The 26,438-nt window shown below is 39.7% G+C and overlaps 1 protein-coding gene across 3 annotated transcripts; it reads left to right on the top strand.

Annotated features, from left to right (window-relative positions):
- On the top strand, window positions 1-26,438 carry HELLS (helicase, lymphoid specific). Of its 3 annotated transcripts, XR_008840859.1 has the most exons (23): window positions 82-285; window positions 3,769-3,891; window positions 5,195-5,254; window positions 5,748-5,784; window positions 5,877-5,941; window positions 6,405-6,446; window positions 7,203-7,427; window positions 8,895-9,077; window positions 9,337-9,480; window positions 10,034-10,230; window positions 10,910-11,006; window positions 11,956-12,117; window positions 12,625-12,767; window positions 13,914-14,052; window positions 15,446-15,529; window positions 15,618-15,737; window positions 16,080-16,196; window positions 17,076-17,235; window positions 19,586-19,682; window positions 19,883-19,959; window positions 21,603-21,687; window positions 24,291-24,419; window positions 26,361-26,438. XR_008840859.1 is itself a non-coding variant. In XM_056495373.1 (22 exons), exons 1-22 carry the CDS (start codon window positions 181-183, stop codon window positions 24,313-24,315), a joined length of 2,487 nt encoding a protein of 828 aa, XP_056351348.1. In that variant the 5' UTR covers window positions 1-180; the 3' UTR covers window positions 24,316-24,482. The 3 variants fall into 3 exon arrangements, 2 of the variants coding, with proteins under 2 accessions (XP_056351348.1, XP_056351349.1); XM_056495373.1 differs by lacking the exon at window positions 26,361-26,438 and having other exon boundaries at window positions 1-285; window positions 24,291-24,482; XM_056495374.1 differs by lacking the exons at window positions 24,291-24,419; window positions 26,361-26,438 and having other exon boundaries at window positions 1-285; window positions 21,603-22,741.

The raw sequence follows: 26,438 nt of genomic DNA, 5'->3' as shown, positions 1-26,438 counted from the left end.
CGCGCGGCTTGGGCAACGCGCGGTTTTTGTTCTCGCGAGGCGGGCGGTGAGGCGGCGCGCGCGGGAGCGGTGCGATGCCCGCCCGCGGCTCGGGCACTGGTAGCGGTGAGGGGCGGCCGTGAGGGACCGCGAGGGACCGTGAGGGACCGTGCGCTCGGTGCAGAACCGCTGGGAGCCGCCATGGGGGAGCAGGCAGAGGCGGCGGTGATCACGCCGGCCATGCTGGAGGAAGAGGAGCAGCTGGAGGCGGCGGGGCTGGAGCAGGAGCGGCAAATGCTGGAGAAGGTGAGGGGCGGCCCGCGGCAGGGTCCCCGCGGGCGGCGGGGTTTGTCGCGGTGCCTGGGGGCCGGTGCGGTGCAGCTCCTTGGGCTTCACAACAAACAAACGTGGTAAAGGCCGTGCTGTGGTGTATAAGCATCTTTTGATCATCCACCGGGGGCCTTCGTTTTTCTTTTTGTTTTTAAGGGCTAGCGATGAAGTCTTCCCCTTAGGGAGAAGCCTGCTACATATTATACGCATTGACATTTGCAATGAGAACATTTTGTAGTTCTGAGCCTAAAAATGTGGAGTATAATACCTATAAAGTGAGCTGATTTCAAAAAGGGTAGTAAGTTCACATTCTTTGAATTGCTGGTTTTGTTTCTCAAAAGTGTACATAACACTTCTTTCCCTCCTTGATTAAAAAACCTCACCAGCCAAACGGCCTGAGTGGAGTTCTGCAGATCCTTTCCATTATCAGGCCTGGTTATGTGTTTCTTTCAGTAGCTTTATGCAGAAGCGATGGAGCAGTCCAGCTGAGAAGCCCAGCTAGCGAGGATCAGGTTTGTGCGGGTCCCTGCCTTGGTCTGCACTGCTGCTCCTCCCTGCACTCAGGTGTGCGGGAGCTGCCTTGACCTGGCGTTGCTGCCAGGAGAAGCGTACATGTGATCGAGCTGGAGGCGATGTTTGGTTCGCCTGTGCTACAGGAAATAAAGAATGCTTCGGGGAAATGGGACCTCCCCACCGCAAGTGATGTAACCGTTACTATGCTTCATTTCCCTCTTGCTGAGAATGTTTCCAAACGCTGATGTTAAGCCCTGGTTGATGCTAACCAGTCTGTTATGGAGTGAGAGAAATGAGAGCATGATGCTTCTAGATTTAACATGAAAATTTGTGTTGTGTTTCAGACATAAGGAGATAACAAGCTTGAAATCTTGTTCTGTTAAATGTTTTTTTGGGGAATTGTATTCTAAGGAATCGTAGAATGGTTTGGGTTAAAAGGGACCCTAAAGATCTCATTCAAGGAACTAATGCTATTACTCAATATAATAGAGAAATTAGGTGAGGGGGTTTTTCCCTATCTTAAGAATTGTCACCTTATTCTAAGGGCCTGAAAAATACCAGTCCCTAAGGCCTGGAACTAATTTTGATTACTCTTTTTCCTCTTTCAAGACAAGTTAGGATTTATAAAGGTATGTTTTGTTGATGCATTATTTTGTGATACTGTAGTTAGAAAGAAATATCGATTCTCCCTAACATTCTTTGTTGCAAACAGTAAGTGATGATGTAGCCTGTTGGCACTTCAGGTATTCCTTGATTAGACTAGGAACTAAGAATTTGGAGGTAAGACTTCTGGAAGGTAAGGAGGAAACCCTTTTAGAGCAAGTTTTCCCATTGCACAGGAACTATTGAGAAAAATACTTAAAATTTTAATTTCTTTCACAATGACCACTTCTGTAACAATTCTGTAATGTGAGGGTTTTTTTTAGTTCTCCATTTCTTGAGAGCCCACAGGATTTACCTCTAGCAAGGATAGCTCCATTGTTCTGTGTGCTTTATCACCTTTTCCCTGTGCAATCGGGGGCCAGTCAGACCAAGGGGATTTACTCCTGTAGTTACCACAGGCTTACTGGGGGGCAGTTTCTGTGTTTCTTATGCTTGTCACTTCAGCAAGCCCCCTGCCAGGTGATTTGTACAACAGTTCAGCAAAGGAGTTGCCAGTTCTTTTTGAGGGTTAATGGTGAAATACCACTGTGCAAATTTGTGTGAATGTAGAATAGTTACAAAGAGTGGCAAGTTTTTGACCTTTTCAGTCAAAAAGAAAAAAAAAACCCACTGTCATAAGGCTTGAAGGCTTGAGTCAAAAGGCGTAGTGAGATGTCATTAGAGTTAAATGCTGTTCATCTTTGAGTTTTCTTTTTTCTGTTTGAAATTTTTGAAGTTGGTTGAGGAAACAGTCCTTCAGTTTGACCAAATAAGAGTGCTGTGTTCACTCCAATAAAAAGTGAGCAATAGCAATTTGCTGAAAAAGTAGGTTAGTTTTAATTGTATTTTCTCTTGGTATTGCCTTCAAGAGTTGATCTTTCTGAGCTCAAGTACTTGTCATCTGAAGGTAAAAACCTGTATTGGGGAGACCAGAAGCAAAGAAAATCAGGACAATGCAATCTCCTCCCTAGAGAAATTGTAGGGACAGATCTTCTCTTACAGGAACAAGATAATTGCTACCTGAGTGGAATTGCTTGGAGAAAATCAAGTGGACATTCTCCACCTTTTCAGTGTCTCACAGTTTGTCCCATGATTCAGGAAATATCCCATTTCCCTGCCTATTAGTGTATTTAGTTTCAGAAGAATCACTTGTTTTTCTGTGTCTTGTCGTGCCCTTCCCCTTGTATTCTTCTAAAGGCATTGACATAGATAAGCATCTTGTAAAGCTCTGCAGCTTGTCTCTCTTGGGTTTCTCTTGGAGATGCTAATTTAAAACTTCTCACTCTACAACTACTGTAGACAGGTGGTGGGGGGGTCGGTCTCTTGTTCCATGTACGAGCAATAAGACAAGAGGAAACGTCTTCAGGTTGAGCGGGGGGAGTTTAGATGGGACATTCTTGGAAAATTGTGTTGACTGAAGGGGTGATCAAGCACTGATACACTCTGCCTGGGGAGGCCTGGTGGCAGCAGCACTCGAAAAGCCCGTAGATGTCGCACTTCCAAGGCATCCTTAGTTTAGTGCTTTAGTGGTGATTTGGCAGTGCTGATTAATGCTTGGACTCCATCATCTTGGGTCTTTTCCAAACCAAATGATTATGTGACTTGTTTGGTATCTCGGTTTTGCAGGCAGTGTTAGATGAATGCAGAAGGGTGAATGGTTTTTATTTTTTGGGAGTGTCTTGATCCAAGTGTTAGTCATTTGCAAACTTCTAAATGCACAACCCTGACTAATTCAGCAGCAGTTACTTTGAAAAGCATGTGTGGATTTTGTAAGCAAAGTGAGCAGAAGTTACTGTTTTCATACTGGGAATCGACTTGAGCTTTCTAAAACTGTGTGATAGTTTTGTAGCTGTCTGTGTATCTTGTTTCTCATGAGAAACTAACTTGGTGTAAATGTACATGAAGTGCTATAATAATACTAGGGAAGCTGTGCTGAAATTTGCCAGGTAGGATTTTTTTCCCCTCACAGATTTTGCAGACTACAAAAAACTGAGATTTCATTTTGCTCTAAATCTATGAATTGGATTTGAGGCATCTTTGAGCCCTTGAATGCCACGTGCCTCTGTTCTGGGGGTGTGCATGGTGCATATGGGAGTGAATGCAACCCTCAGTTACTTTGATCTTACAGCACTTCATAGCTGTGTGTGAGTCCATACAGTCACAAACCATAGATGTACCATGGCTGGAAGGAAAAGGGTCTGTGTGTGAGACACTTCAGAGTTAATGCTTTTAACACAAGGAACAGTTCTTCAGTATGTTCACAACTGTATCTGTAAATGCTTGACATCTCTTTTTGTTGGCCAGGCTCGCACTTCTTGGGACAGGGAATCAAGTGAAATGCGCTATAAGAGGCTTCAACATTTGCTTGAAAAAAGCAACATCTATTCCAAATTCTTGCTAACCAAAATGGAACAGCAGCAGCTAGAGGTAGGTGTGTTCGTGTCTGCAGGGAGGATACTTAAGGTGCTGTCTGTGTTTTTTTTCCATCCAGCTGTTTGAAGTAAAAATGATTTTAAGATTGCATTAGTAAGATTAAAGTCTACTGGAATCTGATGCACAGGAATGATATGATGCTTTACATAGTGTTCAGAATTTGTTCTGTAAATTAAAAGATGACTCAGATATGGAAGAACATTAATTATAATTTAAAGTCACAGGTGGCACTGATGCCTTTATGGCTTTTGGCCTGAGTGCAAAGAATGCAGAGTAAGTATTTCAAATAAGAGCTGAAGTTTAAGGGAGCTAGAAAACATGGAGGGATGATAGAAGGTGCAGAGAACTGACAAGTTGGAAATTGAGTAGCCTGGTTTTGTTATTAACTGAAAGCTGAGGATGAAATGTACCTTCAAGATGCTAAATTAGGCCTCCCTCAAACAAATCAGTAAATTTCAGTGATCTGAAGCCATGCTGTTCCCAAATAAGAGCTTCCATGAAACAGTGTTACCTATATTCCTTTTTTATTTTTTAATCCATGTGCTGCAGTGTTCATGCCTAGCTTTGTCTTGACTTTCTTACCTGTACCTTTATGGACAAGTTTACAAGATTTTATGCTTGAGAGAGAGGGAGAAGAGTGAGAAAAACAACATTTTCCAAAAAGGGACACTGATACACTGCAGGAACCTCCTCTCCAAAACACTTCTCTAGTTGAACTGTCAGCCCAAATTCATGCTTATTGTATTGCTAGAATGCATATTTCGATACTAAATCTTGCTCCATCTGATAAATACCAAGGTCTTTATCTCTTCAGGATCCTTTTGCTTCCAGCAGGTAAAAATAGCAGATGGAATGGAAATCTTAAATGGAAATCTTTCTTCAAGACATGAAAGCATATCTTTGTTAAAGGCATTCCAGGCTACTTATATTGCTGTCAGTTCTATAGTGAATGTGTTGTATGTAGAAGTTGAATAAATTGAAAACTTACTGCAGTAGATATAAACTTCAGGAGTTTGCAATTGGGAATATTTTTGTTCAGATCTTTTAAAATTTCTGTATTTAAGTGTTTAAAGTATTTACTGACAAACAATTTAGAGCAGTGGCACTTTCTTGTCCAGATTTTGCTTTATTGTTTTAAACTACATCAGAACAAACTTAGTGGGGTTGCAAAAGCAAAGTCTATAGAGTACATGGAGCTCGCTATTAGCAATGTAATCTATCACTTCTGTAGTGGTTAGTACTCTTGTGGGTATTATGGAAAGATAAGAATTGCATGTGTGGTTTTTATTTTGTTTAGGAACAGAGGAGGAAAGAGAAGTTAGAAAGAAAGAGAGAGATGATGTTAAAATCTGCTAAGGTAAGATTAAGTAGCTACTTTATGCAACTTTCTAAATAGAAGTCTGAGAAATTACAATGTTAGTTTTGATCAAGGTAAGTAAAATAAGTAAGTTTGATTGCCCAGTATTCGACTTGCAGGATCTATTTAATATACCATATTTATTTTAAGTGTAGTAAGACTGTTTGAAAGTGCTTAAAAATTGTATACCATGACAGTCATTTTAAGGGATGTGTTTGACTAGTTATTATTAGAGAAAATGGTTTCAGTTTGTATTGAGTTTTTTGTTTTAGCAATGATTGCTTTGTTCAGCCAAAACAGTAACAAGTAAATAAGTAACAAGAAAAAATAAGCAGGAATATTTTTTGCTGTGTTTTGAAAACTGTTTAATAGTAGAAATATTTCTAGAAGCTTTCAAATGTAATGGTTGGAGTCTGATTACATCTCTTTTATCTGTGTCATGATAGTTAGAGATGCATAAGATGATGAACCTCTTCCTATGGTTATTTTCTAGGGTCAAAACCCAGTTGATGGCAAAGAAGATAAGTCAGGTAATGTATTAGGCTTTGCCTTTTTTCAGTATTGGTGGGTTTGATTTCCTTCATGTTTGATACATTGTATAAACTCAAATATTATCTTATAGGTGCAAAAAGGAAGAGAGGAAGAGAAGATGGGACATACAACATATCAGAAATTATGTCCAAAGAGGTATGACTTAACTATAAAGATGTCTGAATTTTTGTAGCACAGCTTCTAATGGGTAAGCCAGTTTCTGTGACATCTGTATTTCAGAGCACTCCATTCTCATACATTGCTACCATATATTATCAGCCATCAGTAGTCTGTCTGTGAGCAAAGATCTATGTAACAAGCAATGTTGTCACAGCTGTAGAGGCTGGATATTTTGTTTTTTAAAGTCTTTAGGGAGGCAAGCTGTGAAGAGTATAGGTTGCCAACTGAATTGTCAGCTACCCTGTGTAACTGAAATGTGTCACTTGGTGTGTGGTCTTATTTTAGAGTCACTTGTATGATTAATGATGTTGTATGGAAAGCTTTTTAAAGTATATCCAGATTGAAAGATGAATGGAGAGATTACGTGAAATGCAAATTACAATAGCCTTTAAGGTTGAAAAGCACATAAACGTGTTTTTTTTTCCCTGTTTGTTTCCAGGAAATATTATCAGTGGCAAAAAAAAGTAAAGTGGAAGATCAGGTATGTTGTCATATATTCTTGCAGTTTAAGAGTGCTAAACCCAAAGGGGGGGAGGGCTTTTTATACTTTGTAGTGTATCTGTAAACTTTACCTGTATATAAACATCTTTGCTAGTTATTGAAGTCCTGAATTAAAGTTTAGAAAGATGGTATAAATGAATGCACTTAAATACTTATTTCAGAAATCCAAGTTTTCAGTTTATTTTTATAAAAACTGAGTTTGAAGGTATTTATACTTCACAGATTGCTAGTAGCTTCAGAAATAAAGGAAATAGGAATTTATTAAGTAATATTCATGTTGGTGTTTAAGACCTTAACAGTCATTTTAAAGCAGTCAAATGTGGAGATAACAGGTGAGGTCTCTTTTTTGCTTCTGTAGTTCAAGAGCTGCATGCACAGTGTGAATTGCTTCCTTATATTAGAACAGCTTGCAGAAAGGAAAGCCCTTCTGCTTACAGAAGGGAAATAGCTGCATTGAATGCCAGCCTCTGTGAGGATGGTTTTAAGTCTCTTTACTTTTATGGGTCGAAAATTATAAGCCAGATAGCTTCAGTAGCTGTCACTGCCATTGAATTATAAAGGAGAAAAGAATCTGTCAAGTCCACTCTTGAGTTGACAGTTAATTTAGAAGTCTTTGTGTCAGAGGCTGAATTGTTTCACTGCACTTCAGGGCTGGTGTAAATTGGGAAGAAGTATATCTTAGCAGGCTTTGATGTGCATTTCATTTGTCATATGTTCCTTGACCTTCCTTTCACAGGATGAAAGCTCTGCTGACAACCTGCATCCAGAAGACCTGCAGAAAAATGGAGACTCAAATAGTGTCATTAAGGACAGATTGTGTCAAGCTGTACGACACAGTGCCAAGCAATTTCTTGATCCCGTGCGAAAATTTAACGGACAGCCAGTGCCTTTTCAGCAGCCAAAGATTTTTACTGGTGGTGTAATGAGGTGGTACCAAGTGGAAGGCATGGAGTGGCTACGGGTATGGATGCAATTGATTTTGATCAGAATTGCTGCTGATTGGAAACAGGCATAGAGGGGAAGAGATATTAGAAATCTCTGATCATAGTTGGTACAGGGAAGGTGAAGAGAGTTATTTATGATCTTTCATGGTACAAGAATCTGGTGTTATGAAAAAGTTGTCTAACAGCAAACAAAATGTTTCAGTGTGGGAAGGATATTGGTGTTTCTAAGCCTTTTGACTTTCTGGCTGGTGTTCTCCATCTTCCCTTTTTCCGTCCATTTTCTTGTTCAACTCAACCTTTCTTTACAAAGAGTTTGTGAAAGCACGACTATACACCCTACTGAGGGACAGTCTTTTTTCTCTCTCAAGGGCTTCAGTACCTAGCTCAAAGATATTCAAAGACCTGTTACCTTTGCAGGCTTGACAGATAAGTTTTCATTCTCTGTTTCTTGGAGTCTTAACTAGTAATATTTAACACAATGTGTTAAAAATGTTACATCTTCAGCCTCTGAAATAAAAACTATAGGAACTTGCCATCAAAATTACGCACATACATTTTTAACTTCTACCTGTTAAAGCATGCAAGCCAAATTAAAAAATTTATAACAGTCAATTTTAATTCTGCTACTGATCTCATATTTCTCTTAGATTTTTTCTTTGTTTTTCCTCCCTACAAGCATACACAGTCTGTTTCAACATGCTTAGACTCACCCCTTAAATGAGTGCCGCTAAACTTGCTCGCTCACTTCTGTTACTGGAAAGTGCCTAGTGAAGACAGGCCTCTTTCTGGAGGGAAAACCAGCTTCCTTAGCTGGGCCCTCATTATAATAACCTTTTTGTGTATCTTTATTGAATAGTAGAGAGTGGCCAAAGGGCAATTCTGTGTCTTTCTGTTCTTTTGTGAGAGGTTGCTCTGTTATTTGTCTAGTAGGCAGTGTCTGGCTAAAGAACTTTGGCTAGAGCAGGTAGCTGTGTTGGCCAGGAAGTGCACCTTTTTCTTGTGGTGAGGTAGCTACAAGAACTCCAAGCCTACGAAACTCCTTGAATAGATGCCACTGAAATGTCAGTAATTCATTTGGTCTTTTGGAGAACAGAGCTAAGTGAAGTTTTGGAGATGGGATGAGTAAAACCTTGGATAATGCGAGCTGAACTTGCAGTTAAAGTGCCTTCTGATGCAACACTAAAGTTACTAAAGTAACATACTTTCCTTTGATACTTGTTCTGGCTTTTGTGCCCTACTCAGGCACTTAGTTGGCTAGGAGTGCTTACATCTACCTAGGAATATCTGGCATTTACAAGATTCTTGTATTTATTTTTCTAATAATGAGAATCATCTTCATCTGTGATATAAAATGGGCGTAGTAGAGAGTGTCCACAGGTGTTACTTTCCTAAAGATCTTTGTTTCTTCAAATGTGTGTTGATTATTTTGCATTTACTTTTTTTTTTTGTTTTGTTTTTGTTTTTGTTTTTGTTTTTATATGCAGATGCTTTGGGAAAATGGTATTAATGGCATATTAGCTGATGAAATGGGGCTGGGGAAGACAATCCAGTGTATTGCAACAATAGCACTGATGGTGGAGCGAGGGGTCCCTGGTCCGTTCTTAGTATGTGGTCCTTTGTCTACTCTTCCAAATTGGATGTCTGAATTCAAGAGATTTACTCCAGAGGTAAGGGAAATGAAGACTTTCTTCTTCTTCCTTAGGTTTAAAAGCACAAATTGCTTAATTTCTATTCTAATTCTTTGCCTTGAAACTTTTTTTATGAAGAACGTCATTTTAATTGTAGTTGGTTATGTGGTACTACAAACTGGGCCGTGACTTGCTGTGTATTTACAGCCTTCTTGTAAGAAATCTCGGTTATTTCTACTGTCTTCCCATTAGCTTAAAATGCATATTGTAGTCCTGACTTGTAACCTCTTTTTTACAGATCCCACTAATGCTCTATCATGGAGCTCAGCAGGAGCGTCGTAAACTGGTTCGTAAAATTCACACAAGACAAGGATCGCCGCAGATCTATCCTGTGGTCATTACATCCTTTGAAATAGCAATGCGAGACAGGAATGCCCTGCAGGTATCCGAGTTCTCTCCCTAGGGCTGTCTTGTCCCTCAGTACTGTTAGCTGTGCTTTTGAACATGGTAAAAAACCCACGTGCTGCCTGTACAGCAAGTTTCATACTGTAGCATGTATGTTGGCATTCACTTCTGTTTCCTTGTAGTAGTAGCCCTGCAATTTAATGCTTAAGTTCTTCAAACAGAGCATTATTCTAAAAGCAGATAGTTACAGCATTTCTGCTCTTTTTGTTACCTCTCTGTAGGTGATGGTTAAGTATGTTTAGAGTAAAAACTATACTTAGTGCATAAATATTGTGGTTATCATCACAGTGGTTGTTTCAGCAAGATGAGCTTCTTGTAGAAGTTCTGTTTTAAGCACTTAAGTTTTCTAAAAGGCAGTCACCATAAAGCAGATGTGTGGCCTTAACTGTTTGAGCTCAGCTCTATTAGTTTGGCAAAGTGAAAACAGTAAATAGAACCTTTGTAACACTTACTTGTGCTTCTTAATTAATCTGACACCTGTTTTGATGGAATAAAGCTGAAATTTACTGAAATACCTTTTATTTTCACAGAGCTGCTACTGGAAATACCTGATAGTAGATGAAGGTCACAGGATTAAAAATATGAACTGCCGCCTTATCAGAGAATTGAAACGATTTAATGCAGACAATAAACTCCTGTTGACTGGCACTCCCCTGCAAAACAACTTGGCAGAGCTTTGGTCATTGCTTAACTTCCTGTTGCCAGATGTGTTTGATGATTTGAAAAGGTAGGTTGCAATCTAATGGTGGAAAGTATTTCTCTTTGTTCTGTTTGAGTATAATTAGACTCTTTAATTATTAAACTTATCAGTCTGTGAATAGCTGTTTTATGGCATGCTTGTAATTCAGTGTGATTATTTGGTGGCAAAGGCTTTGAAATGTGTCTTGCCCCACACTCAGTTTCAGAAAGGAAGGAATTAATTGTGGTCTCCCTGGATGGTGGAAGCTCAGCTGTGAGCTAAGACATGAACATGTGCAGAGAGAGATGTTTGTTTTATCACAAATGCCTGATGCTGCTTTGAGATTCCCAGAGGTGCAGGATGAAGCTGTGTGAGACTGGCAGGCACAGGACCCACAGATCCTTTTCTGCAGCAGTAAGGGGTCAGGTGAAAGAGCATTGCCAAAACAGTATTTAGACTAATTTTTGGGAAAAAGTTATAACCTAGATGGAATATAATAGGTGATAATGAATATTCCAATTAATACAAGTGTTTTTGCAAATCACATAAAACATCAAGCTTCTGAATTGACAGATATATTTTAGAAATTCCTCTCGTACACCTTCTGTTCATGATGGATGTGAGTGCTTTATTTTTTTGTATCACAGGATAAGAGAAAAATAGATACTAAAATAATAAAGACTAATAGCTATGAAGTAAGCTATTTTTTCCTTGCTTTGTTTTATAGCTTTGAATCCTGGTTTGATATTACCAGCATTACAGAAACTGCAGAAGATATTATTGCTAAAGAAAGGGAGCAAAACATCTTACATATGCTGCATCAGGTTTTCATTTATCCTTCATTTTGTATTTTTTATGATAAAGTTGTAACATTGACTAGTCATGTCATGAAGCGTGTCAAAATCTTGTTTGTGATGCTGAATTCTGGTCTGAGGTTTTTATTGTGTCATTTCTGGACTTCCTTAGACTTGTGGGGTGGTTTTTTCAATCTTTACAGCACTTAAAAATACTAAAAGAACAATATATCTCTTTGATAGCCACTCATTTTTATTCTTGAAATTGAATTGAGTTGAGTCAAACTGAATTGCAGTTACAGACTTTCATTCACCAAGAGATTTAGTCAGTATATGTCTTTTTTTAAAAGATAACTTTGAGGCAACTTATGTAACTTCTAGGTGTTAAGTGGACTACCTTATGACAAAGTAGTTATACAATATGACTGTCTTTGAATTTATACTTAAAGCTCTTTTTTTGAGAGAATGTATGAAAGTAAATGCTTACAGTCCTATCATTTTTCCATTATAAGCTGTTGGTGAGGAATCTAAACTCTATCTTCTATGTATAATTGTTGATGACAATTTATTTATTTTGGTTAAAAGTTTCGGGCAATTTCAGAAAAACTTGATTTAAGAAATATAACCAGCAAAATTAGCAGTTTTGTACTAAGATTACTTTCAGTTACTGGCATTTGTAAGAAAGGTCTGTAGTGTAGTTACTACTGCACCCCTACTAAGCACTTCAGAATTTTTAAAATGTCCATGGGTGTGTTGTTTCAACACATCTTAGAACCAGCATATGCATGAAAATGTTGAGCAGGGCATGCATATTAAAAAACTAAATATATGCAAATTAACTCTTGCTTTAGATTGGCAAAATAGCATTACATCAGTAGGCCTGCTTCTGTGTTGTTTTGTTTTTGTTTTTTTTTTTTTTTTTTTTAAACTAACTGTGTTGACAGCTTTGAGTAATTGTAGCATGTGCTCACCATTTCAGATTCTGACACCTTTCCTACTGAGGAGACTGAAATCGGATGTGGCTCTGGAGGTTCCTCCTAAACGAGAAGTTGTGGTGTATGCACCACTGGCAAAGAAGCAGGAAACTTTCTATACTGCCATTGTCAATCGCACCATTAGGAAACTGCTTGGAAATAATGAGGTATCTACTGATAAGGATGTTAAAAATGTGCTTGCTTTTAATAGTTTGTATGCAAAACCATACTGCTACTGCTTCATTACCATTGTAACTCAACCTGCTCTTATTCTTAAACTTTTAGTCTGATCTATTCATTATCTATTTCAGTGGCAGTTACTGTGATAGGCCTGTGGCACAGAATTAAAACAATATCAGTGTAAATATGTTCTTGATTACTTGTAGCTTGGGAGGGAAAGAGCACTGTTTTCCTAGAGTTGACAGTTTCAGCTTAGAATCATAAGATGAACGTAACCTTTTAAAATCAAGCAGAAACTGAAAATCTGTGCTTGCAGACCTTTACAATTTGGCTGCATATTCTGCATAGCCAAAATTTAAGCTGCTGAGTCTAAATAAGCGTTTCATGATGCACATCACTGAGGCTTCATTTCAGTTTTGAGAATTCTTGGATCAGTACAGGCCTTTATATCTGAAGCTGGCTGCTGTTGATGGCAACGTTCTCATTTCCCACAGGAAGAAGTAGTTGAGTTGAGCTCTACAGGCCGACCAAAACGCCGTAGTCGGAAAGTGGTTGATTATTGTGAAGAACATAATGGTTCACCTGATGACTTGGAAAAATTAATCAGCAAAATGCAAGAAGAAGTAGAAAAAGAGAGGTGCCTGTCTTGAAAGATTTTTGTTGTTGTTGTATTGTCTGTCTCCCTCTTGGTTTGCTTTCAAAGCTTTGCTGACCGAAATTGATCAGGAAGAATAGCATTTAGTTATTCACCATTGTTGTAGTTTTCTGGTTTGTTTCTTTGATTTTACCTGGTATTCACTGAGCCATGATAGCAGTGATTATTGTACCATCACCTAGTGGCTCATTAGAGTTGCAGTTAACTTCAGGACAGCTTTGTGGTTTAACTCCAGGCGGCAGCCAAGCACCACACAGCTGCTTGTTCACAGCTCCATCGGTGGGGATGGGGAGAGAATCAGAAGGAAAAAGCTGGAAAACCTGTGGTTTGAGATAAAGACAGTTAAATAGGGAAGGCAAAAGCTGCACATGCAAGCAAAGCAAAACCAGGAATGAATTCACTGTTTCCCAGGGGCAGGCAGGTGTTCAGCCATCCACAGAAGAGAAGGGCCCCATCATGCATAACAGTTGCTTGGAAATACCAGTGCTCCAAATGTCCTCCTCTTCTTCCTTCTGTTGGTGGCTCTAAATTGGTTGAAAGTCCCTTGGGCGTAAGGAAAATCTTCAGATTGAAAAGGGCATATTTTGCTAGATTTTTATTCTAGTCAGTGTAGCTTGTGAGAACAGATAATTAAATCTATGTTTGTGTTAGATTTATGGTATGCCATGGATCCCTTATGTTGGCGACAGTACTTACATGTAGAAGAACTAAATAGCAGTATTCATTGTGATTCCTGCAATGTGGCCAAATTGGGATAGGCAGAAAGCTGATTTTGGAATATCTTAGTATTGGCTCCCCAGGAAATCTGACCATGTGGTCTGGTGAGGGCTTGCTTCTGTTCCATTTTCTGCTGGGTGACTTGCTGAAGTCAAATTCTGCTTCTAATTACTACTGACTGCTCTTTTATATTTTTAATCAATAATGGCAAACAGTTATGCCTTCATTGCCAAGTGTGGCACTCAAAGAAGTTTTGTCTGGTAGTAGCTTTACAAACTATAAGGGATTTTGAGGACGTCACAGCGTGTGACTCCATTGCTTGATTTTGTTGTAGGGTTTTTTGTCTCTGAAGTATTTGTAGCATATTAAGGGGACACTTTCAGTTCTAATAAGATGTTGTATCTTTTCAAGGCCAGTAGTAGAAGTCAGCATGCCCATGGATTCCGAGGTGAACCTTAAACTACAGAATATTATGATGTTATTGAGGAAGTGTTGTAATCACCCTTATCTTATTGAGTATCCTTTGGATCCTGCGACACAACAATTCAAGGTACACATTTTAAAAGCATTAGAGAAAATTTATTCTAGGTATTAAAAAACAATAGACTGAGAGCTGATGGCAGTAAATAATGACCTTTTCAATGTATTTGGCATACACCTCCTATTGAATTCTACCAGTATTCTGAATCATTATGTGAAGCTTCCTGCAGCAGCAGTTGCAGGGACCTGTTCAGCTGCTGTGCCCATTAAGCCTTTGCACAGTGGTGCTGTGGTGTTCTTCATTGTGACAGTTCTTCTCTGCTGGTTGAGAGTTACTCATTCAAAGAGTTGCTGGCTTTCATTGACTCCAGGTTCTTTAGGGGCTGCCTCAAGGTCTCCTCACCAGAATTATTTTTCAAAACAAAGCTAACCTTGGTGAACTGTTTGTGAACTAAATTGTACATACTGCAGGAGGTGCAGTGGTGACATTTAAGTGTGAGTTAAGAACTGAGCCAAGTACAACAGAGTTGTCTGCTCAGAGAATACAGCATCCTTCCTCAAAAGAGAAAAAAATCTAAACTACATCACAAAGACCAGCTGGCAGTTTAATATACACAAAGCAGATGGAAATGTAGGAAACTATAAAATAATTTGAATTGAAAGAATCTTGAAGAACTGGAAGTTAGTTGTACATTCTAAATATAGATGTAAAGTTTGTAGGTATGTGTAGTCATGTTTCCTATTTGGTGAGTGCTAAGAGTGTGCTGCACTCCAGAGTATGCTGTTGAAGTGTATCAATGTAAAGTCAGTGCATAGAAAGCAGATTCCCCAGTCAGCGAGGTGAGGGAAAATCAGTGTGTAGAAAATGGAGTCTGTTTGTCAGCTGACATCACCCACAGGAGTTAGTACTTGCTCAGGAAAATGTATTCCTAATTACCACGGTCGCTGCTGTATATTTCAGACCTTAGAAGTTTCTGTATCCCTGCCCTTAACAAGAATGAGACCTAACAAGCTCTCTTGCAGAGGGGTTTAAGAGCACTTGCTGTGAAATTTTACCACTTGGCTGATGTTTAGTAACTTGTCCAGTGCTGCCTCTCTGTGTCCACTAGGTGGAAGCCGTGTGCCTTAATTACAAGCTGGGAAAGAAACGGCAACAGTATTCCATGAGGAAAAATTAGCAGTATGAGGGTTTCTCCTTCCAGAAATGGGGTGAAAACAAATTAGTTTTAGGAAATAATTATTTGGGCATATGAAATGGTGGGGTTGGATTTGGTTTCATCATGATTTAAGTGATTTAAGTTTGCTAAAATCAACATTGCTTCCAATATTATGGATTTTAGTTAAGAAAATGGTGCGTGTGTGTTTCAGTGAGATTTCAGACAGCTTTTGTTGATGCTTCTGAGTTGGGGAAGCTATTGGTCTCCTTCCTTCCTAATATATGATCCCCTCTTTCCTCTTCCAAGATTGATGAAGATCTTGTAAAGAATTCAGGCAAGTTTCTACTCTTGGACCGAATGCTTCCAGAACTTAAAAAGAGAGGACATAAGGTAAAGCTGAATATTATTGGAGGGATGAGATACAGTCATCTCCTTATGAACAAAAAAATGTCATTAAGAAATCTTTCTGGTCTTGTAGGTCTTGTTGTTCTCACAAATGACTATGATGCTTGACATTTTGATGGATTACTGTTACCTGAGAAACTTCAAATTCAGTAGATTGGATGGCTCTATGTCCTACTCGGAGAGAGAAGAAAATGTAAGTAGATGAACATTCCCTGCTGAGCACATTAGCAAATTTTGCTTTTGCTGTGACACTGGGATATGATTTTGCACAGAACTTTGCCTTTAATAGGCAAAACAACTCTATGCTGAAAATTGTCTTCTGCCTTAGTATCTGCAGCTCAGAAATACTGAAGCAGTAAAGTGTACTGCTAACCATTACCTTGAGGTATGCCTAAAATGCAGTGCTTCTTAAAACCCTTGACAGCTTCTGTTTTATTTTCTGTGTGCATCTTTTTAAACAGGTCTCTCAAAATAAAGCATTAGCCATGTTATGTTTGGTCCATCTGCTTTTTTTAATAGATAAAATCTTTTCCAGATGAACCAGTTTAATACTGACCCTGAAGTCTTCATGTTCTTAGTGAGCACAAGAGCTGGAGGCCTGGGCATTAACTTAACTACAGCAGACACAGTTATCATCTATGACAGTGACTGGGTATGTTGACAGATTGCTAACCTAGTGATGTGTGTCAAAAATGCTTTCTCTTGCTGCTTTTGATAATAATTTATGAACCCATTATGGTATAGATAATTTCTATAACTTTAGTGAGGTGTTGCATGAAGGTAGTAGTAGCATGTGCAAATATTTTGTTTGTGAAATAATACAGCATCATTTGAAAAGTCCTGGGTTACTGAATACAACATTAGAGTTGGTTTCTGAGTTTGCCCCCAAGTTACCAAAAGCAGGAGGTTTTTTTGTGTTGTTAATACATTTCCTTCTTTTTATTACTTAAATTTGAGTGTAGGTTCTTTTGGGTTCCCTGTTTACAACAGCTGCCATATTAGTACCAGCTCCATGAATTTCCTCTGTGACTTGCCACGTGTTTTAGCTAGCTAGGATTCTGCTGCTCCTGTAAGTCTGGGGGCTGGGAAGGAGAGGTATGGAAGGAAATGGCTGGGGACCTCTGAATCTTCACTTTATTTTAGTAGACAGTGCTGCTGTTTTCAGTTTTAGAAATGGCTGAACACTTTTAGAACACTTTTTCTTATCTTTAAACAAAGAAACTCAACACAAACCTACAACTAAAATTATCATCTAAACCTGTCATATTAACCATGTCCATCTGTAGAGAACTGCAGCACGTGGTGCAGAAACAGTCCAAGCTAGTTGAGTTTCTCTGCCTGTGCAGCTATAGCAGAGCTTGTCATGGATAAGCTTAAGAGTCAAGAGAGGTAGAGTTCTATTATACCATGTCTCTTCTGCTTCTGCACTGGCTCTGAGCTGCCCATTAAAAATGCTGCATGTGGTATGTCCTTTAAAAAAAGGATAATGGCCTAACTAAATTGTTACTGCTTTATTTCTTTATCTGCTCAGAACCCCCAGTCAGACTTGCAGGCCCAAGACAGGTGTCACAGAATTGGTCAGACAAAGCCAGTAGTTGTTTATCGTCTCGTGACGGCAAATACTATTGACCAGAAGATTGTGGAGAGAGCTGCTGCCAAGAGGAAGCTGGAGAAGCTGATCATCCATAAAAGTTAGTGTCTTTTTCTTAGGACTTCATGTTGCTTCTTTAAATCTCAAGCTGTAACAAATTTCAGTATCCTGTTTGCCTCTGTCCAGTGTGTTTATAACCACAGAAATCCAGTCCTGTTTGAACAACTGGCCAGTGCTAAATAGAACAATAGTCCTTGGGTTTATGTACAGAACAGCGGTGATTCTTGTGATGTTCTTGATTATATGGCTTGTCATACTCAAAAGTCTTTAGAATGTGTTTGAAGTGTCCCTTCTGGGGGATGAGTTTTTCTTATACAGATCCTTTAGGAATCCTGCTTTGCTTCTGTAGCTTATTCTGTTTGTGACATTTGAGCATTAGCTCTATATATAGCAGTTTCCAAACATTAAACTCACTTGAAGAATTGCAATTCTTATAACTTGGCTTCTGAACAAGAACTAGCTTTATATTATATTTCAGAGGAGGTTGCAATCTTCTCATCATTCTTGTATTCTCATATTGAGGGGGAAAAAAGGCTTTTCATGAGGGCACACCTTTGTCTATTGCACAGTCAAGCTTAAGCTGTGGTTTGGTTCTGGATGATGTGAGCTAATTTTGATAATTACTTTATCCTAGCATTAGCCTTTTTTTTTGTAAACTTTTTGTATTTCTGTCTTGGTGTGACTGCCTGGGCTGCCTCTTTATAGGTATGTTATTGACCAGTATACTTTCTTGGTTTGGTTTGGTTTTGTTTTTTTAATGATTTGGTAATGGTTAAAACTGAAGTTAAAATCCAAGCAGCAAGATGAGCACAGAATGGGCTCTAATAGATGACTGCCATGTACTAAGGCAGCACTGGAGACTGGGACTGCTTGTACTGGAAGGAAGCTAAGTGCCAATGCCTTCAGTTTTGCAGTAAATTCAATATTTATCTTGGCATCTAGGGATGTATCACATGTAAATATTGCTGCTTAGGTAGGGGTGTCACTTCAGGAACCTTTGGATTCGTTGTGTAAATGTAAAACTGATGTTATGGATCCTGTTACTGTGAATATCTAAAAAGTGTTGGAACTTTGGAGAAGTAAATGAGGAAGGAATATCACAAAACTAACCATGTAGGGTATATACAGTACAAATACTGGAGCTTAAGAACTGGAATGAACTGGAATTTGTTACAGTGGTTTTTTTTGTTGTTTTTTTGGTTGGTTTTTTTTTTTTTTTGTTTGTTTTTTTTTTTGTTTTTTTTTTTTTTTTGTTTTTTTTTTTTTTTTTTTGTTTTTGTGTTTGTTTTGTTTTGTTTTGTTATGTTTTTTTTTGTTTTGTTTTTGTTTTGTTTTGTTTTTTTGCTTTCCATCTTGTGCTTCTGTTACATTGAAGAAAGTTGTTTAGGAAACAATTTTTCTCCTATCACTATTATGGCAACTTGAGACCTGCACAGCACTAATTTAATACCATATGGTTTGTGAAACTCTTAAAGCTCTTAAAGCTAAAAGAGAGAGACAGCATAACTAATAATGCATGAAAGGACCTGGATAGGTCCTGCTGTAGATGTTAATGTCATACAGCTCAGACTGCTCTGGAACTTGAATCTGATTTGCACTTCACAGATAAACTCAGAGTTCTTGAAGGGAGATGGGAAAAGATGTAAGGAGGATTTCTGAAACCAAGATACAGGAAGGGAGATCAGTGTGATGAAAGGAATCAGTGAATACATTAATAAAATGGGTACATATCTTGATAAAAACTGAGGGAACTTGGCACAGAACAGCAAGTCTTGCCAGTCTCATTGTAATGTGTAAGACTGATCATGGCCTCATCCATGCTGAGCTTTGGTTAGGTAATAATCTTGTGTAATGTTTTTTACAGTTGGACTGACTTCCAGATTTGCTGTAAATAGGTGCTAGTATAGTCTCAAAAAAGCAGCCTATGCCAGGGATATTATTTTGTCATGTCTTTCTCTTTCATTAAACTGAGGCTGCTGCTCTCTCTGCAAACCACATCTTTCACATATTTCCTGTCTCGTGGTTAATACTGCTTACTTTGTTTTAACCAGCTTACAGTACAAAGGGAACAAACTTCAACACCCACCATCTAACTTTATTTACAATGTTTCTCCTGTAAGTAGAATTAATAGCTTTTCTGCTCTGTGTGTGCACGTGGGCATGTTGAATTGGTGTTTCAATCAGTTCTTCATAGTACATATATATCTACATACATACACGTTATAGAAAGGCCTGCATGCAAACCTTCTGTGTACCTCTGAGTTTGTCTCTGTTAGTGTAAGGTGTGTTCATCTGAGGGCTAAAACAATGAAACCTAGCATTAGTTTTTATATTCAGTAGTAATTTGTTCTAGTCTCTGTGTGCATTCTTAAAATTTATTCTTTTTACAGATCAGTTTAAAGGTGGCAAATCTGGCCTAGCACAGTCAAAAAGCTGCCTGGACCCTCAGGAATTACTAGAATTACTGAAATCCAGAGACTACGAGAGGTATGTAGATTTTGTATTTTCTTGAACCATGAGTGTTTAACTTGTAAGCAGCTGTCGAGAGCTCTATTGTCTTATGAAGTGACATGTGGATCTTTGTTGAGGAAAGAATGTCCTAGGGATTCTGCTGCATGGGAAAACTGACTTCTGTGCAATACTAACATGCTTTTATCTGTATTGAAAAATTATTTCCTCTTTAACAGGGAGGTTAAAGGATCTAAAGAAAAAGTAATCAGTGATAAAGATCTAGAATTACTTTTGGATAGAAGTGATCTTATTGGTAAGTCTGAGGTTTTTGTGTTTTCTTTTTTCTGTTCAACAGTAAATTCATATTTTGTGAGAGTCTTTGTATGTAGAAAGCTGCCATAGCTTCATTTCTGTACAGCCGTGTCATCCATTTGACCCTTTGTTCCCTTTGTTGACATTTTCAATATGGTTTGCTGGAGAAGAAATAACAGAAATTAGGCAAAAGTATTCCAGAAAACCACATTCAGACATGCTGTGCCCTGAGCATAGTGTGAATGGCAAGCATAGATTAAGAGATGTTCTGCAAAGCAGCTTTCAAGGAGAGTTGCTGTAATTGATCAAAATGGAAATTATTCTCAGAAAATATTTATTCCAGCAAACTTATGACAGTATCAAAGTATGTTTTTAATTCAAAATACAATTATCTAACGTTATCCAACATTTTTGGGAAACGAAGTCAAGTCTAACATTTGGAGGAAAGAAATCAAGCTTTTCAGAGTTCCCATGGCTTGTCAGTGGATCAGCTATTTAGCAAAAAAATCCAACCAAACCACAACTCTTTTTTTGAGGTTGTCTGCAAATTCTAGTGCTTGATCAGGCCAAGATAGTATTGAAAAAAGCTCTTAACTTTCCTGAGAGGAAAAAGTCTTGTCCAGTTCATAGATCTAGATTGCTTTTGTATTAGTAGTAGATTTAGTATGCCTTGTTTCCCATACCATCTTTAGCAGAAAAAGACTCCAAGCATAGGTGTAGGGAAAAAAAACCCCAGTCATTACAGAATTTAGAACTAAAAGTTTTTGCCTTAAATAAATATGTTGTGTGTAGTTTGTGTAAAATGAATTTGCCTTAGGAAACTTTTGCTATAATTTAGATAATTTAGGAAAAAAAGTCATTGTTGTGTAAAACTGCTTAACTGACTGATAATACAGAAAATTATTCTTGATGAATGGATAATAAGGTCTAAGTCTTTATAGGTTCAGACTGTGAAACAATCTAATTTCATTTTTCAAGTTGAAGGAGGTGCTGTTATCTTATTAGTGTGCAACAAATTTATCGTGGTTGCTTTTTTCGTCTTTGCTATGCTAATCAAAATTAATACAACAAATTTGTCAAAAAATGTTAATACAAAGGTATTAGTCTGGCATCATATATTGAATATATGCTATAGCTAACTGCAGTTAGTGCTTTAGAAAGTGAAATGCCAGCTCCCACCCTGCTAAGCTATAATTATTAAATTTATATAAATATAATACTTTTTCATTAGCTTAATATTCACTGGAAGGGCAACAAAGTAATTGCAATTTCCAGGAAAATAAGTTTGTAGGTCTTTGAAGTTTTAGAAAGAATATTACTTATCAGAGCTGTAATTTTATATTCCTCCTGGTAATTCACTAAATAGGTTTTCTGGGTATTTTTTTCAGGAAAATGAGACTAGTTCAGACAGCTTTTAGAATGGCTTTTCTCCATTCACATTTAGCCAGAGATGTTGGAATTTTTTTCTAAAAGCATACAGCTGAAAAATATTTTCAAACACAAACTTCTAGTAGCCAGCTGTTGATGAAGGAGCAAAATGGTTTTATCAGCTTGTTCTCTGCAAAATGGTTTTGTCAACTTGTTTTCCAAATCTGTTTTCTACTACACCTGTTATTGTTGACCATTGATTTGTTTTAATCTTAGATCAAATGAAGACCTCTGAAAAAATGAAAAAGGAAAAAATGGGTGTCTTCAAAGTCCTAGAAGAGTCGTCAGAGCCCAATGCAGAGTGTGTGTTTTAATGTGCAAATGTGCCTCTAAGCAGTCTTTCAGATCTTCCAGAGATGTCACTGGTCCTTGACGCTGACTTTCCTTAAGGCCTTGTTCAAATCCCTTGTGTTCTTCCAGTGAATTTTAACATGTTCTAGATAATGCAGATGATAGTTGTAGCTTTAGCAGGCTTTCATAAAAAGTAAAAAAATGAGCATGTTTCACATTTGCAGCTAGTTCTTATGCTCAGTGGTATAAACTGGCAAATTTGTTTAAAAAAATCTTCCTGTGGAAGTCCTAAACCCCTGGTTTTGGTTGTTTTTTTTTGTTTTTGTTTTTTAATGTGTCAATTTTAGTTTTATTTGGAAGGGAGAGAATGCACGCCTTCGTTAAAGCCATTTGTGTAGCTTCTGTTTTTAACTTCTGCAAATTATTTTGGTTAAATAAATATCTGGTTTGTTCTAAAAGTCTGTGGATTTTGGCTTCTTTAACAAGTGAAGCTGATCTTGTGTCCATTAATTCACACTTTTCTACTCATTTAGCACATTAGCTAGTGTTATACATTTAAAGAAAAACAAACTAGCCCTGCAAAACAGCAGAAAAACACCCACACACAACCACACACACAAAAAAAAACAGAAACCAAAAAGCAATGAGCCTAAAATAGCCTAAATCTTTCTGACATTGCTTCTGTATTGACTGCTGGTGAGCCTGTGCAGCTGAGTTGCCCATCTGAAGCAGGTGCAGGGAGCCACAAATCTGTTAAAGAGTCTGGAGCAGAAGTCTTGAGTGACTGAGGGGCTGAGGGTGTTCAGCCTGGAGAAGGGAGACCGTGTCACTCTACAGCTACATGAAAGGAGGTGTTGGTCCCTTCCCAGGTAACAAGCAATAGGACAAGAGGAAATAGCCTCAGGTTGCACTAGGAAAGGTTGAGAGTGTATAGGAGGAAGTTTCTTCACCAGAAAAGTCAAGCACTGGAACTGCTTGCCCAGGGAAGCAATGAAGTTGCCATCCCTGAAAGTATTTAGAAGATGTGGATGTGGCACCTGGGGACATGATTTAGTGGTGGATTCAGCAGTGCCATGCTAATGTTTGGACTCTGTCTCAAAAGTCTTTCCCAATGAAATGGTTTTATGATTTTAAGTTGAAAGCCTTTGCTGACAGCTAACTCCTGTAAGTTAAATGTACATGCAATATCCTCCTTGGCATTCACACACCCACATGGACATTGTGCAGTTTCCCCTTCCAGACACACTCCAGCACCTCAGTGTCCTTGTAGCAAGGGGCCCAGAACTGGACACAGCTCTGGATGAATCAGGCAGCTTTTAAACTTTCAGCTTTGGTTGGTGAAAATGTCTTTTAGGTGTCATTTTAAAGCAGTCTTGGAATTGCTGGAGCTGTCACAGTTCAAGTTGTGCTCATTAACATGGCATAGATAACACAGAGGAAAAAACCTACCAACTCAAGGCTTCAGAAACCTGTTCTCATTTACTTTATGGTCAATATTACTCTATTGGCCTGATACAGAAAAGGGAATCTTCTAGTAGCAAGAGATGTTCATACTTACCTCTAAGGGAACAGATAAATCTGTTAATGAGTAAGCTGGCTTTGACCTTTGCCTGGTGAAAGCCCCATTTTCTTGGCAATTGCTGAAGACAAAACTTTCTAGTTTTTCTGTTCAGTTACTTATTCAGTCTGAGTAATGCAAAGGCCAGCATGTGCTGTCTCCACATTTATATTCACACACTGTGCTAGTCTCCTTCATGCCTCCTTTAATTCTAGTGAAGATTACTACAAGATTTAAGAGAAATGATTGTGCTGGTTTTGGTTGGGGTAGAGTTAGTTTTCTTCAAGGTGGCTGGTAAGGGGCTGTGTTTTGGATTTGTGCTGAGCACAGGGTTGATAATGCAGAGGTTTTGTTGTTATTGCTGAGCAGGGCTTACACAGAGCCAAGGGGTTTTTGTTTCTCATACTGCCATGCCAGGGAGGAGTCTGGGAGTACGTGGGAGGCTGGGAGGAGACACAGCCAGGACAGATGACCTGAACTGGCCAAAGGGATATTCCAGACCAGAAAACATCATGGTCACTCTGTGAAGGGGGGAAGGAAGGAGAAAGGGGAGATGTCTGGAGTGACACTGTTTATCTTCCCAAGTAACCATTATGCGTGATGGGGCTCTGCTCTCCTGAAGATGGCTGAACACCTGCCTGCCCATGGGAAGGAGTGAATTAATTCCTTGTTTTGCTTTGCTTGTGTGTGTGGCTTTTGCTTTCCCTATTAAACTGTCTGTATCTCAACGTAATCTTGTTAAAGACTTATTAAGTGACAGCTGCTCCAACACAGCCTACGTAACTTTTGAAGACTGATCTATCCTGCTTAACCTGCAATATGGTGCAAAATCAAAGTAATCAGTGTTAAAAATTACAGATTGTGCTTTGTGCTGTGCTGCCACCTTTGTGAGACAGTCCCTCTGGCAGGATGCTCATCCACTCAAACTGCCCAACAGGCTTCACATAGGAACATTTGATGTGTTCCTACATTATTGATAACTTCTAGAGCAGGCAGCTCAGTGTGGTTGCAAGGCATGAGTGACCCTATTTAATCTATTTTGCTATTGTTGACAGACTGCAGATGCCGTTTAACTCCTGAGGAATCTGGAAAGTCAGACTACAGTGAACACTGTTGTCAAATATTTTGTCCTGCATCATAACTTTTCTCAGCCAGCCACAGCAGAGAGTGATCAAAGTCCTCAGGTAACAAATGTGAACTTCCTCACCTAACCCATTCCCACATAATAAATTGGCTCAACTCTGGTATCCACATTGAGACTACTCCACAAATCTTTTGTAGCCCCCGACTCCTGTGTCAAGCCCCTGCAGTGGGTTTTCCCAGCTGTGCTGCCAGCCTGGCTGCAGGAGCTCTGGCCCTGCACAAAGCAGGGCTTGTCCCTGTTTGCAGCAAGTGCTGGGTGGGAGGGCAGGGAACTGCCAGGCACGGGCCAGGCTCTAACGCCCCTGCCCCAAAATCAGGAGGTTTTCTGGAATGCCGGTTGTTTTGCTGACAAACATTTGTGCACAAAGTAATGTAGTGATTTTGTAGGAACTGGAAGGGCTCAGCCCAGGCTCCAGGGCCAGGACACAGCTCTCCAGATGGCCTCAGCAGGTGGCATTTTCCTGGGGGAGCCCTGAGCTCCCAGCCTGCTGAGAAAGCAGGTGGTGTGGAGCAGCCACAATCCCATCGAGGGCAGGAGACTTGGTCCACAATACAGCCAGAGCAGTTTGTGCTCTCAGGGTCACTCCTTCACCCCTGCAGCTCTGTGCTTCTCACTACTGCACTGGCTTATTGTGCAGTCCCTCCTGCCAACACTGCAGCACAGAGAGCCTTTCCCTATGGAAGTGTGCTGTGGAGAGAATTGACCCCAAAAAGCAGTAGTGAGGGGAGACATCATCCCAGCAGGAAAAAAATCCCTCCACTCCACTCTCACCTCGAAAAAGAGCTGCTTGTGTTGCTGTCTGTAGTTTGTGCAGGTGTGTGCTGACGTGTACCAGTGGCTCAGAGAAGCCAGGCTTTTCCCAGGGATGATCCAAACAAGAGTTTGCTGGTTGAGCTATGGCAGCCTCGCTTGCCTCATAGAAGGAGCCAGAGAGGATGAACTAAATTAAGCTGGGTTGGTGAATTAGTCCCCTGCCTGACCTGTCCAGAAGTTTCACAGTTTATCTGAACAGTGGGAGGCTTAGAGCTTTGGTGTCAGGTTGGCTTTACCTCAGATGAAGATTGGGTTTGGGGTTGTGGTTTGAACTTGGTTGTTTTGGTTTGGTTTTTTGTTGTTGGTTTTTCTTTTTTTCACAATGCAGCTGTGCTGTGGTGTGATTCATTGTGAAGGAGAGGAAACACAGGGTGCAGCAGTACAGCACTGCTGAACACAGACAGGCCTTTCCGGGGCAGGGACATGACCCTGTCTGTAGCTGTTACAGATGCAGCCACTAACTCCAGGGGGCCTCTGCTGGCCACAGAGGGCCTGTGTACAGCTACAAACCCACCCTGCTGATTTCAACCACCAGCAATTCATTTTAAAGCAAAGATGACACATCTTAGAAACCATTTATTTTTACGTGATTAAGAAGAGCCAGCATCGCATTTAGAGGTGAGAGAAATAACCACTGCAGGGTTCCTCTGTACTCTACAGAGGTGGATGTTGTGCTCCTCAGGCATCATCAGCCCTTTGCCCAGGGCACAATGAGCATGTGTCCCCCTCCCCAAGGCACCCTCCAGCAGCTGTGCACAGCAGCAGCACTGGGAGCAGGGTGATGCCTTGGGCAGCCACACGTGGTTCCCCCCAGGGGGAGGCAAAATAGGGACTGTGGCCACTCAAACCTCCTGTTCTCCTCTCTCGGATTCCCAGCAAGCATCACATAATCATTTTTCTCATAGAGCTCAGTTTGTGACAGTGGGAACAAAGGGGCATCTGTGGTGATGCAGTAGCAGCAAACTGAAGTGCCCAGTCCCATCATCACAAAGCAGTGCTGGCCACAGAGGAGGCAGCTCTCAGCTCCTTGCACTGGGCACCAGTCTGCTCTGAGGCTTGGCTGTGTCCACCTGCCCCTTGCTGGGTGCCAGCAGACAGCTGCTCACAGCTCAGCTGGCAGCAAAACCAGTATGACTCAACTTTGTAAATCCCTCCCACTATTCTCCAGGATAAACAGCCATGCACTGGACACCTCTTCTGATGCCCAGGGAACCACAATCCAGCACACAAGGAAAACAGCAGAAAG

The sequence above is a fragment of the Oenanthe melanoleuca genome, chromosome 6 (assembly GCF_029582105.1).
Source record: "Oenanthe melanoleuca isolate GR-GAL-2019-014 chromosome 6, OMel1.0, whole genome shotgun sequence".
NCBI classification, from domain to species: domain Eukaryota; kingdom Metazoa; phylum Chordata; class Aves; order Passeriformes; family Muscicapidae; genus Oenanthe; species Oenanthe melanoleuca.
The sequence above is the reverse complement of the archived record's forward strand: the minus strand, read 5'-3'. Positions and strand labels throughout refer to the sequence as shown.

What these genes read in the sequence shown, in the direction of transcription:
- HELLS (XM_056495373.1), top strand. Translation starts at nt 181, where the DNA reads ATGGGGGAGCAGGCAGAGGCGGCGGTGATCACGCCGGCCATGCTGGAG. An exon ending in TGATGTTAAAATCTGCTAAG is followed by an intron (nt 5,255 to 5,747) that starts GTAAGATTAAGT and finishes GTTATTTTCTAG; the next exon opens with GGTCAAAACCCAGTTGATGG. An exon ending in AAGGCATGGAGTGGCTACGG is followed by an intron (nt 7,428 to 8,894) that starts GTATGGATGCAA and finishes TTTTATATGCAG; the next exon opens with ATGCTTTGGGAAAATGGTAT.